Below are 12,597 nucleotides of genomic sequence, written 5' to 3'. Positions count from 1 at the left end.
AAATAAAAGGCGTATAACAAAAAGTTAGTTAATTTAAAAATTATTTCGAAGTGGATACAGAAAGAGATTTCATTTCTAAGTCCCTGCAACTGCAATTTCCAGTTATCAGTGGCCAAGCCAATAGGAAAAACCTCAAATGGTAGGGATAACTAAAGAGGGGAACGGGCTAGAAAGAGTATGAGTTTTTCTTTAAAAAAGTATTAAAAGAAAGTAAAATCAACATCTATCAGGAAGAGTCTGGTAGCAGGAGGAAGGGATAGGTGATCTCTCAAGAATCTTCCCATCTCCCCTCCTTTCCTTTGAAGTGATTCATGATGCATTCTAGCTGTTGATATCGTCCCAGTCATCAGGACAGTTCTGCAAACATCTAACAATATGCAAATAAAGAGAGTTCCGTTTAGGTCAAAAGCCATCATAGGGAATAAAGACAGAGCATTTTTTAACAAAAAAGAAACCAAGCATGAGTAACCATGCTGGTACAAAAACCAAACCAAAACAAAAACCACTACCAAAAACCTGTGAGAATACCTAAAATAGAAATCCCTAGTAAAACATTGGCATTAAGGTGCTCTGTCAAGTCCCAGACTTGACCCTGGCAAGTCACATGGATTTTGATTTCTAAGTGACAACATAAACCAATATGAACAGTTGCAGACTTAGGCCATACAAAAACAATTTTATTCTTTAATTAATGGATCACTAAGGGCAACAAAAAAGTTTGCTCAGCAGAAGACAACAGAGCGTGCACTGTAGTTCAAGAGCGAACTCTAACACGGCATACAAAGTGTGGATCAGTGGCTTTTCCCAGGGTTGTATGGCATCGAGATTTCAGAAGCACGTTTTTTGCTTCAGGAGCTGTTGATGGTCAGTTACTCTAGTATTCCCAAAAAAGGAAGGGATTCCATAGCACTAGTAGTACCAGTAGTACCAGTACTATCTCATAATATCAGGAAGCTTGAACACTGCTTCTACAACTACGAACATTATTCCTTTCATGGAATAGGACCAATATCTTAGATCTAGATGATAAAATATCAAGTCAGAATGCTTTGCAGCCCACCTCACAGTTCCTGAGACGGCGCGCCCATGCAGGTGTATTTGGTGGCAATGGCTGGAGAGGGCTGGGAAAGGGATCTTCCACTACCCTGAGGGGGGGAAAAAAAAAAAAAAAAAAAATTGTAAAAGTCTATACAGACATTCAGGAAAGCAACAATTTAGTTTCAACTACAGGTAACAGATCAATGCATTACGTATAACCCTACAGCATATGATCAAAACCAGATATTGTATCAACTTGCCTTAAAAAACTGGGGCTTATTTTCCCCATATTCTATTTCATTGTTAAAATAATTCACAGTAAATATAAGTATTTAAAACACCCACTGTTTTCTACATTCAAGACGACCTCTGAGCATTCAGTATTCACAGTACTGTTGCTTGACAAAACAGACAAAACACGGTGAAATAGACCAATTGATTGCCCTGACAATTTTCTTACACAGACTGATGTTAGAATGCTAAAGATTAAAACCAATATCAAACACTTGCTAAATGCTGCAAATTTTAGTATATTTTAAATTACTGAAAACCAGCTCCAATAACTACTTTAAGTATCTAGTTTCTCCATTCCCTAAATCCTGGGGCAGAAACAATGCTTACTCAATGTTTATTATTGCAAAACTCAAGTGCATCACCTCCTGTCTGTACAAATACATCTCTTTTCCAGGATTATTTTCTAACATGTACAGACTGTGTTCATAAAATCCATTCACAAACTGTTTCTCTTCACTTTAAATGTTTCTTGAATATGTATAATTTGTGCTGTAGTGAGATTATTCCAACCTCTTCCATGTCTCTATTTCAAAAGAGCATAAACCAATGCAAAGCCAGCCTGCAGTCCCCACAGGACAGACATCATCTTTGCGGGGTTTTGGTTTGGGTTTTTTTTTGTTGTTTTGGTTTTTGGGGTTGTTTTTAAGCAAAAAAGAATCCAAGAGTATTCAGGAATTAAAACAGTAGGCATCACTTAGCACAGGGACAGAATCAGGTGGATATCAAGAGAAGAAAAAGGTAACTATTTTAACTTTAGAAACTTTGCTAACCAATCTGCCTGTCTACATGTTCCACCGAAACACACTGTTGGCACCTGCTTTCTCATATTTTATCAAAGGAAGCTGAAGAAGTTATCCAGAGAACAAAGATTAGGCTCTCCCTGTTAATGCCAACTATTGAAATCTCTATCTAAAAAATTAAATCTCTCCAATCAACCCTTCTTGTGGGAGGATGGTTTATATAGGTTTTACTATACAAGAAACTCTGCTCCCTCAAACTTCAACTTTCCCTGCAGTTCCTTCACTGAATCACTCTCAACTCTTGGGTGGCACTATCAGTGTTTATTTGGAGTAATTTCAGTAATTTGCACTGTGCTACTTTAAATGGCCACCTATTGCTCTGGTCAGAATATATCCAACTATCTGTCGAATACAGGTACTTTAATTGCTTTTTCCACTTCTCTGGCACATAAAAAAAGCTGCCTGCAAACACAGTTAGCAACACATCATTCACTAATACTAAGGCTTCATAACCTCTATTCTATGGTAATTTTGTGATAACCATTGCAAAAAGAAACTGCAAGAAAAAAAGGCAGTACTAACACTGGATCAAAGTGATTGTTCATCCTTTTAACTCCTGACCTACCTGGTGGTTGTTTTTTTCGATACAGTGAGAGATGCCTGCGGATGGAGAATGTAACCGCTTGCACTGTCCGCTATAGCAGCCACCGCCACAGTCTGCAAGTTCCCATCACCACACTTCTCTTCCGAAACATCTTTGCAAAAATAAAACATCCGCCTGGTTAATAACTGAACTCAGAATGGGGAAATGACAAGCTATGATTAAACTCTGTGTATTGGAAAAGCAAGCATTTTGACATACGAGATAAGATTTCTAGATGATAAAGTAGTTTAATAGTTGTGTATCAATACTTAAACTCTAGGCACACATATGAAGATACACATGATAAGGTTGTTTGTACTCAAGGACTTTGGTAATCATGCTACTGCTAATCAATCCTTCCACAACAAAGCAAATAACCAGAACAACTTGTAAATTACTCTGCTTTACATTTCCACAAATCCATACAGGATTGCACAACTATTTTGTTCAGCTGCAAATCACACACTGGCTGCTTTTAAAATAAAGAAAAAAGGAGATTACGATACTGGTTTGTACTTCGAAAAGAACACCTAAACAAGAAACAGGCCTCTTGTAACTGAATCTGACATGCTGTTAGAACAAATGTTTTAGCCTTTCTTGATAACAGGGAGTAATCCGTAAGCCAAAAAATACTGTTAGATTGAAGCCTGTGTGTATAGTGAAACCAAAACATAACAGAAAACTGTGAAAGCAGACATTTGATACTTTGGTCTCAACATAAAGAAAGGGGTGCTCTCTTTAGATGCGGGATTTTTGTCCTTCAATTATGAAAGCTTCTTTCCCCCATCCCGAGAGTGATAAGCTATTGACTCAGTACGGAAATTACTCCACTAGAAAGCTTGTGCCAGAAGATTCATAAGTGCACACCTCAGAGTAACAACACTCTGGCTCAAAGCTCAGAGAACTGGTTCCTTCTACGTAGACGTGCCCTTAAGACACTAAGGTCTACTCTGAAGCCTGTGCCATTTCATGCATTACCACCACTTGCAGGCAAGTGAAACTCAAGGACTGACAGTCCATTCTCCTTCCCCTTTAATCTCCATAGTAAACCACTGACAAATCTTCCTAACTGTCTTTTAAAGACCAAATAACTACAAAGTCTTTTACACAGTAAGTCTCTAGGAAAAAAGCAAACAAACAAACAAAACCCCAAAAATGCACAAAATACCCCACAACACCGTTGCAGAACATATATTCAAATACTGTGAAACTGAGCTATTCACAAACAGGAAGCCCCATGTAGGATGAAAAATGGGAATACAAAACCACTATTCAGCATTGCAACTTATTGCCTACAAAAAGTAGCAACAATTCTTTAGTAACTGAAAGCTCACAGACAGCTTAAAGTCATTTAAGACTACACTGTAACCAAACAGTGGTTTTACCCCTGCAAGAGCAGGTGGAGATGGAGGGAAGGATAACCATTAGGGTGGGAGCAAGCCTTTCAATGAAAGGTCATGAAACCATATTCCAACTGTAAGTGAAAAAGGCTGCCTCATGACTTGATTCCCAACTCTTTTTTTTTATCCACCCAGCATCAGGACTCTAGTCTTACCTTTGAGTTGTCATTAGACAGGAGCACTAGCGCTCAGATTTTGAGAATTTGCTCAGATTTTGAGAATTTTATACAGGAAATGCAAAAACAGTTAAAAAAAAACTTGAAGAGTTTACCAAAAATGTGACAACGTAGTTCTCAGTCTTATTCTGTGAGTGTAAACTAGTACATGGCATTTTGCCACCCAGCAAGGCTTGCAGATAAATAATCAATGCTTTCAGATTTCAGTATGTCCCTTTTCTAGAGAAAAGCTTAAAATTCGCACTTCTAGTTGTGCATCTCACCACATACTTAAAATATGACCACGAACACCCAGAGGAGAAAAAATTTAGCAATGAAGTAAAAGTTACATCTCATTTTCTTCATTGGGAACCGAATTTCTACCTAGGTACTTCATTCCTGGCTTCACAAAAGATGCATCAACACCAGTCATCTCTGGAACAGACCTGAAGAACGTGAACTCTTCCATCTGCATTACATGAATTAACTACTCCACTCAAAATGAAGTAAACAGACAGCGAAAATTTGAAGTTGACAGTACAGCAGTATGACTTGGCACAAAATATCCTTATTAATGGTAAATAAGGCAAGAAGCAGCTTTGTGCTTGGTATCTCAATTTATCCATCACATATCTAAATCGAGCATAATAGCTCTTATTTCATAAGGCTTTTGTCCACAGAAAATGTGGTGTGTGGGGTGCCAGATTCATAGTCAGAAAGCAGATTCAGTAAGTATCTATTTTTGTCTTATAACTGACTAAGGAAAGGAAAGGAAACACATACAAACAAGGTGCTTAAAAAGAGATCATGCAGAATGTGCTTAGTCACAGGAACACACACCCTCAAGTCCCACAGGATAAACTCACCCTGCGTGCTGGTCACATCCAGAAGTTGACCTTGAGGAATAATCACTTGGGCCATTCCTGGCTGGGCAGAAGGAATGACATGCAGCACCTGTCCATTTTCTGACTGGCTGGCAACAATCATCTGTAAGGCAATCACACAAAAGCATGAATGGCACCAGTTTGTACAGTGATCATCATGCAGCACAACTGGGCTTGCTTATTACCAGAACAGGAAATATTTTGGTTGGAATTCGGGCCTGTAAATTAACTTGATTTCACATAATAAGGAAACTGCCTACTTAACTGTCAGTTCCTTAAAATTACTTTCCCCCTTTTAAAATAACCCTTTAATTGATTAAAGGAGAGAAAGAAAAAAATCAACGTACCAGATTCTACAACAAACTACACATTTATTTGAAATTTACAACACTATTATTAAAGCTATCAAAAACCTGAAAGCCATTCATAGCTGGATTCACTGTAACCCCATTCATGGACTAGCAGAATTAAACACAACATATAAAAATTTTCACTTTTAACCCTAAGAAACTGACCTCTATGGGCAACATTTTATGCAAAAGCAGATACAAGAAAAGCTCCAGGACTTTAAAAAAAAATTGTAAATGAAATCTCCTAGAATTCTGGAAAACTTAAACAAATCCTTATGGTAAATTTTCCCATAACTACCAAGGATTTGTTCCCAACAATGTTATAAAACCTAGAATAACATAAAATATCATCTTGTTTCTGATTTATTACACTTTAAAAGGGTGAAGTGTGTTTTAGTGCCAGTACAACACATGCCAACCAAATCCTCTGGGTGAGAGAGTTACTGTTTTACAAAAGAATTGTTAAGAATTACGAAGCGATGTTTTAAGCAAATTAGTTCAGGGCGAGGGGAGAAGGAGAGACATAATGGGTTAGCTTATTGCTAACGTTCCAATCCCCCCAAAAAAACCAGAGAGACTTATCCAAGCAATATCGAGAAAGCAGCAGCGGTAGAAGTATGAGATCTCATCACACAATAACATCCAGGCTTGACAATGAGAAAAGACATAAGTTGTTGTTTAACAAAATTAGTAATGGCTGGAGACAGGATTTGCCTACCTGAGGTAGGGCAACTGAAGCATGAACTGAACCACTGAAAAGTTTCACCTTGTTGCTAGAGATAAAGTTTGAATCCGCTGCTGTTACAACAAACAAGCACCATGTAAAAGAGTTCTTCAAAGAGCTCCCTCGTCTGTGATACACCAACTGCCCTGTTTCAGACACACTCACCATCGGCGCACTGGGCCCTCCGAGGGGCTGCAGCTCATAGAGAGGCTGCCCGGTTTGGTCTACCACGTGGAACTCCTCTGCGGAGTGAGGCTGTGGCTGGGGTGGCCGCGCAGGCGCAGCCGACGATGAACTGCCCAAGAGGCGTACTGCGATAGGCAAGGCTGCGGGAGAGTCACTCTGTCCAAACAACGGATCCCTGGAATCCATGCAGGTTAGATGCTTTCACAGAGGAAACACAGTAAAATGTACTTTAATCTTGAGTAGCAATTTCTATGGAGGAAAAAAAAAAAAGAAAAAGAAAAGAGCATTTAAAACCAGTGTGCTCTATTGTATACTCAGAGGGAGCTCCTGTCCTTCTGATCAAGAGGCTACTAGTTAACACTAGCAGTTCTATTTTTTTTTCTATTTCCATGCTGAAAATGTATTCATATTTCTGTTTCCTAGAACAAACTCTCTCTACTAAGGGGAAAGAAAATCCCTTGTGCCCAAAATCTGTTCCCCAAGACCACTCGTGACTTTAAAATATCTCAAGTCTACCCAGAAACTGAGAGAACTTATACCAAAAACAAAACTGTAAAACATCCACCAACTTGATTTGACTTCAAAAGAAATCCTAGATACTATTCCACTCAGCCTTTAGATGCATGCATTTAGCTATGAAGACAAAGATCTCTGTACACTTTCTTAATTCTTTACCACAGAAGAAACACAAGCAACACAAAACCACCAATTCAAGTCCAAGAATTATACAGTGCAAGATCAAGAATCAGATTTTGCAAGTCTCAAAAAATAGGTACTCAGAGCTTATTCTCATCAAGCTTGCAGAATCAAGGTCTTACAGCACATCCCATTTTCATTATATTTACATGTTAAAGCACAAATATCTGTCTTGTTGAAACTGACAACTCAAATATTAAACATGTAAAAATAATGGAAAATAGGCAGCCCTTGTGTAAAATATCATGTCAGGCTGTCATTTGGCCAATGCAAGCAATGCGATTTGTCGTATCTCTTGCAGCAATCACACGAACAACTCTGACGTTTCTGCTGCAAAAATTTGTAAACTACAAATCCAAAGAGTCGGGAAAAGTGTTTCTAAATTTTTTATTAAAGTCAGACCTGGGCCAAACAACCTCAAAAATTCTGCAGGTATAAATCTTCTGTGCCGAAACTGTCTACTGTAAACTACGCCAGAAAAGCAGCAACAAATAAATGGCACTAGTTGTGTGAAAGACATTGTGCAGAGACCGTAAGCACACTACTAAATGACTACCTGAACGATATTTTATGTTAGTTAGAAGTAATCTGCAGAACATTTACACACAGAAATCTCTCTGACCAGGAATATCTAGCTACATTTGATAATAAATACATTAAAGACTGCCCCTCCCCAATAGCTACACAGATGTCCTGTGTCCCTGGATTCTTATTTGCTACATTTGGTCACTAAGCAATTTGACCTGATTTTCAAGTGTTCTGAACACTACTCCAAGGCATGTCATCAAGTATTCTTTTATTAAAGGATTTTGTTAACACAATAAAACATATATTTCTTCAGCACTATAACGAGATCTATTGATACAATTACTAAAATGTTGTCATTACACGTAACATCTGGATATTCATCAGTTCAAAACTGAATAGCACAAGAATCTAAGGGAAGGAACTTTTGTACTTTTTTAAAAAGACACAATGTATTACTATAAGGCAAGAAAAACCACGTTGATGAAATATCATACTGTAAATTCATCAGAGAGGACGTAAAGAAAGCATCTACAAAGACAGGACATTCATACCTCACCTGAAAAATCCGATCATTTGTTTCTGACTCTCCTGTACTATTACAGTTGCCTATGAACAAATCATTAGATCCTTCCATAGTGATGTCATGGTTAGCTCCATTTTCTTCCATTACAAGATGATCTGAAAAAAGTTACAAAAGTTTATTTTAGTCTTCTGTACTTTAGCCTCAAGCAAGACATTGCTGCAGGTTTTTTTTTTCCTTTGGTCTTACAAATTTAGTCTTACAAGTTCTAACACCATTGCAAGCTAACAGCAAAGCCCTCAAGAAACCCTTGCCTCTTTATCACTTTACTACTCGCTGCAGAAAAATTTCAGTGTGTTGCTCTAGTATAGTGTCGCCTCTCGGATAAGACAATTTGTTTGACTTGTCATTGCACACACAGATATAAAACACACATACACACTCTCATGATTTTCATCTAATTAGATCCACAAGCACTCAACTAACAACCATACACATCTAGAGAACACTTGATATTTAAAGATATGCCAGCACTGCTTTACAAAAATATCAGTCATCTACTTCCATAATCAACAGACAGGATTTGCGTTACCCAACTCTGTCATGCAGCCATCTTGAAGTAAATTACTTTTGTTTTAAATGGTCATAAAACAACATATAAATGAAATAAAATTACTACTGTTAGCCTACAGTAGTAAGCTTTGGGCAGGAAAAACACCAGATATCCAAAACAAAATTTGGCATTAATCAAGTGATGAAAGACAAAAAGACAGAGCTCCCAGCACTTTAGAGATCTACCTCCTATCCCAAAGAAAAGTACTTCAAGGAGCTCAGCTGCCCACTATAAACCTTCAAGCAAACAGAGAATATCGGACAGTGAATTGCCACATCCACAGGATAAGGCTTTCACCAAGACAGTGATCAATCCTACATATTCATAAGCAATGAGACAAAATGACAAATTAACTTGGACCATACATTACTGGAGTACATATATGCTAAAATACACATAATATGCCAAACTGAATAGAAGAAAACTTAATTCCTGCAGTTTGGGGTGAGGGAGGGTGAAAGGTGTTCAGGATTTTTCTCTTCAGTATTTATTTTAAAGACAGGCAGCATTATGCTACCACAAGACTCCTACCAGCTTTATCTTCTTCACCACACCACATAGTCAATTCCTTGAGATGGACTTTCTTGGCTGTGATATTTCAACCATTTACAGCTTTAGTAAGGAGAATGTAAAAGGCCAGAGAGTCACTTGAAAAGAACTGTACAACCCCGGAAGCACTCATTTATTCTGCTTTGCAAAGATATAAGGGACCACAGGCAAAGTAAATCCACATCTCCTTGGCTTTTGAAGCTGAATAAAGCATTCTGCTGATACAAACAACATTGTGAAGTTAAGCTGCTCATATGCTCAATATACTAAATACTTTAATCTAAAGCAGATTTATTTTTCCATTCAATTTTCAAGTGATGACACTCCAAACCAAGTTCCAAATGAAGCTACCTCACGTTTACCAAATATTTTGTAGCTTTGGATCTGAGAACAATTATGAGATGTTTCAGTTAAAATGTCTGAAGCATGTTAGCAGCAAATGAAAAAGGGACAGAAAACTAGATTTCATCAGCACTCAACCATTTCCCCTCAGTTAAAAGACGTAAAGAAGATATGTCAGTTTTCCCAATGCAGCACATTTAGTTCTTTGAGATAAACTGAAGAAGTTTGCTCCAGAGATAACGATGGCATGTACCCTGAGCGTGCTGGAACCCGACTACAGAACATAAGGACGGCTGTACTGGGATAGACCAACAACGTGAGTAGCCCAATATCCTGTATCTAACGCTGGTTAATAATAAAGCTCAGGGAAAAAATGACAGCAGTAGGGTAAACATACAGCGATATTTATCCAGCTTCCTCTTATAAGCAGCCCAGAAATACTTGAAGTTTTATTGGTTTTGCCCTGTGACTTTGTCTAATCACTGTTCTAACTCAGGCAAACCATTGGCATGCACATCATACCGGACAATGAACTTCATGGTTTAACCATCCAGGTTTCATTAACCTACGTGCTGTGTAACCCCAAACAAAATAGATTTTTTTTTTTTTAAAGGAAATATACTTTTACAGATACAGTACAAGTACATACATAGTTAAGAAATTTTATAGTTGTAGAAATATTGCTAACAAATTCCCCAAACAAAACAGTTAAATCCTGTATACATATATATGCATGAATATTTTGTCATGAATGAGTAAATAAGATACAAGTATCTCTTCTTTTCATAAACACTCTATATAAATGCCACAAAAATTTCCAGTGTTACACCATTGTAGCCCACATTTACCAACGGGCTGTAGGAGAAATGCGGGAGTTTAATGTTAGTGTAAAACAGGATCAACAGCTGCATCCTCAGTGCACACATCAAACAGGCAGCTCTCCATGCCTCAGCTTTAGCCTTAATGCAACTCCACCCAAACCACTCTGCTGGCTGCTCTCCGTGAAGTCCACTACTCCAAGGCCATTTCCAACTGAAGGGTGAGTGCATTTTAACACCACGGGACTGCTTCCTTCACCCTACCTCTATTTGGGAAGGACTTTGCTCAAAATAAAGGGAAACCTGGCCATTGCTATCCTTGGTTCAACTCTACAAAGAGAGCAAGCAGCAACAGAAACTGCTAGCGCAGGCAAATATAACCATTGTAAGCATTTTATGCAGGGTCCTACAGACAGGATCCTCAAGAGAGCAAACAGTATGCGCTGCAATCTAGCCTACACGTTGCCATCAGTGGTTCACTTCCAGAGACAAACGCACTGATAGTTCAAGATCAGTTAGCAAAACACAAAAGGCAGTCACATCTCCATTTATTTACCCATCAAGAACTCCCACGATAACACAGCTGCAAAGCCGGGGCGCCTCTTGCAACGCTAGGCTCTCACTGACTGTCATCCACAGACACAACTTGCATAACATCAGGTACTCTCAACAGGAACAGGATTTCAATGCCCACTCTGAGGTGAACCTTTCTCATAACAGTTGCAATCTCCTCTCGAATCCAGAAGCCCACATACTGATTCTTAATATATAAGCTTTTGAAGACACTAACAGAAAAGTCAAACTAGCATTACTTTAAAATCCTGTTATTGACCAGTCACATCTCCGCCCTGCCTTAAGGCAGAGTATTAGATTTCTGTACGTTGTTGTCTCCGATTCTTTATTCTATGGTAATAGCTATACCTACCAACCAAAAGCAGCGGTCCCTAAAAATACACCAGTTCTAGCCTGACATAATTTTAAGACCTTGTATGAATGCTTACTTCTGCCTTCCCTCAGTTACGAGGCCTTCTTGTGAAGGCAACATGCAGCCAGATCTCAAAGGGAAGTACTGCCTTTCAAAATCCCAGAGCTAATTATTTCAACACTGAGTCATTATTGCAAGATTTTAGTCATGAGAAGAAAAACCTAAACTGTAAAAAACAGGTAAGTCCATTGTGATAATAAGCACACTCTAGCTAGGAGTACTCTGTTGGGGCAGGAAGGAGGAAATTCTCTTACATTTTTCAAGCTTCAAATCTTCATTGCATGCCCATTAAAAAAAAAAAAAAAATCAAAGCTTTATGTGCAAGTTCATGTTTTCAGCACTTCTGATAGCAATATTGCCCATTCTGGTTTTAATTTATACTTCTTGACAGGAAATACATACAGTTGAATGCCTCACCAACAATCTTTTTTGTGTTTTCCATGAAATGTTTCAGAGGTTTTACAAAAAGATTTAAGATAATTGCATAGCTTACAACAAGTAAACACTCTCTCTGAAAAAGCTACCTCTGATGACATTTCTCCACCACCATTATGAAGGGCACGAATCACAGTAAAACATAACAGAAAGGAAATTAGGACATAGTGATACCCTCAGGTAAATGGGTTACAATTAGCTTTATATTGACTTGTATCAGGTTTAAGATTTAGCTTATCTCTGTCATGGAAGAGCAGGCAGAGAGTATTAAGAATGCACAGATCTGGGGACTCCTACTCTAAAAGGTTTCTCAAGTAAATCACTTTTGTGTAGCTAGCACAAGTATTTGGAAAATGCACCTGTGTCAATTACTCCGACAAACAATGTTAGATCTTTTAAGTACACTTAAAAAATGAATGAGATTTCAGAGTCTCACAAAACATCAAGCCTCAACACCTGCCCGCTCCAAGAGGTTGCCCCAACCTGCGTCACCACGCAGGGAAAACTCCACTCTTCCCCGAGGGGCCACAAGTTAACTGTCAAAAAGGCAGGGAAAAAAAAGATATATAAACCAAGCGCACGGCAGGTACTCACACAAGCAGCCTTCTCCCAAAAAACCACATTCACTCACAGCTTCTTTTAGCGTCCACTGCATGGGGGGGTTTATTACTTTTAGAGGGAGGTTTACTGTTGATGG

General features: G+C 38.4%; 1 protein-coding gene across 5 annotated transcripts in view; it reads right to left on the bottom strand.

The window, feature by feature from the left end:
* CARF (calcium responsive transcription factor) overlaps nucleotides 1-8,315 on the bottom strand; it is a 35,718-nt gene extending 27,403 nt beyond the window's left edge. For 4 of the 5 annotated variants that reach the window (XM_082313749.1, XM_082313747.1, XM_082313750.1 and 1 more), the window contains exons 1-5: nucleotides 8,195-8,315; nucleotides 6,394-6,663; nucleotides 5,137-5,257; nucleotides 2,698-2,827; nucleotides 1,061-1,145 (exon numbers count right to left, since the gene is read on the bottom strand). In XM_082313749.1, the coding sequence (XP_082169875.1) occupies nucleotides 1,061-1,145; nucleotides 2,698-2,827; nucleotides 5,137-5,257; nucleotides 6,394-6,600 (543 nt within the window). In that variant the 5' untranslated portion in view covers nucleotides 6,601-6,663; nucleotides 8,195-8,315. Of the gene's footprint in view, nucleotides 1-1,060; nucleotides 1,146-2,697; nucleotides 2,828-5,136; nucleotides 5,258-6,393; nucleotides 6,664-8,189 lie in introns of all 5 variants that reach the window. The other variant, XM_082313748.1, reaches the window with a different exon arrangement.
* Nucleotides 8,316-12,597: the final 4,282 nt, after the last annotated feature.

This window comes from Platalea leucorodia (genome assembly GCF_965183815.1).
Source record: "Platalea leucorodia genome assembly, chromosome: 5".
In the NCBI taxonomy this organism is placed as follows: Eukaryota; Metazoa; Chordata; class Aves; order Pelecaniformes; family Threskiornithidae; genus Platalea; species Platalea leucorodia.
Note: the sequence above shows the minus strand (reverse complement) of the source record. Positions and strands in the feature narration are given on the sequence as shown.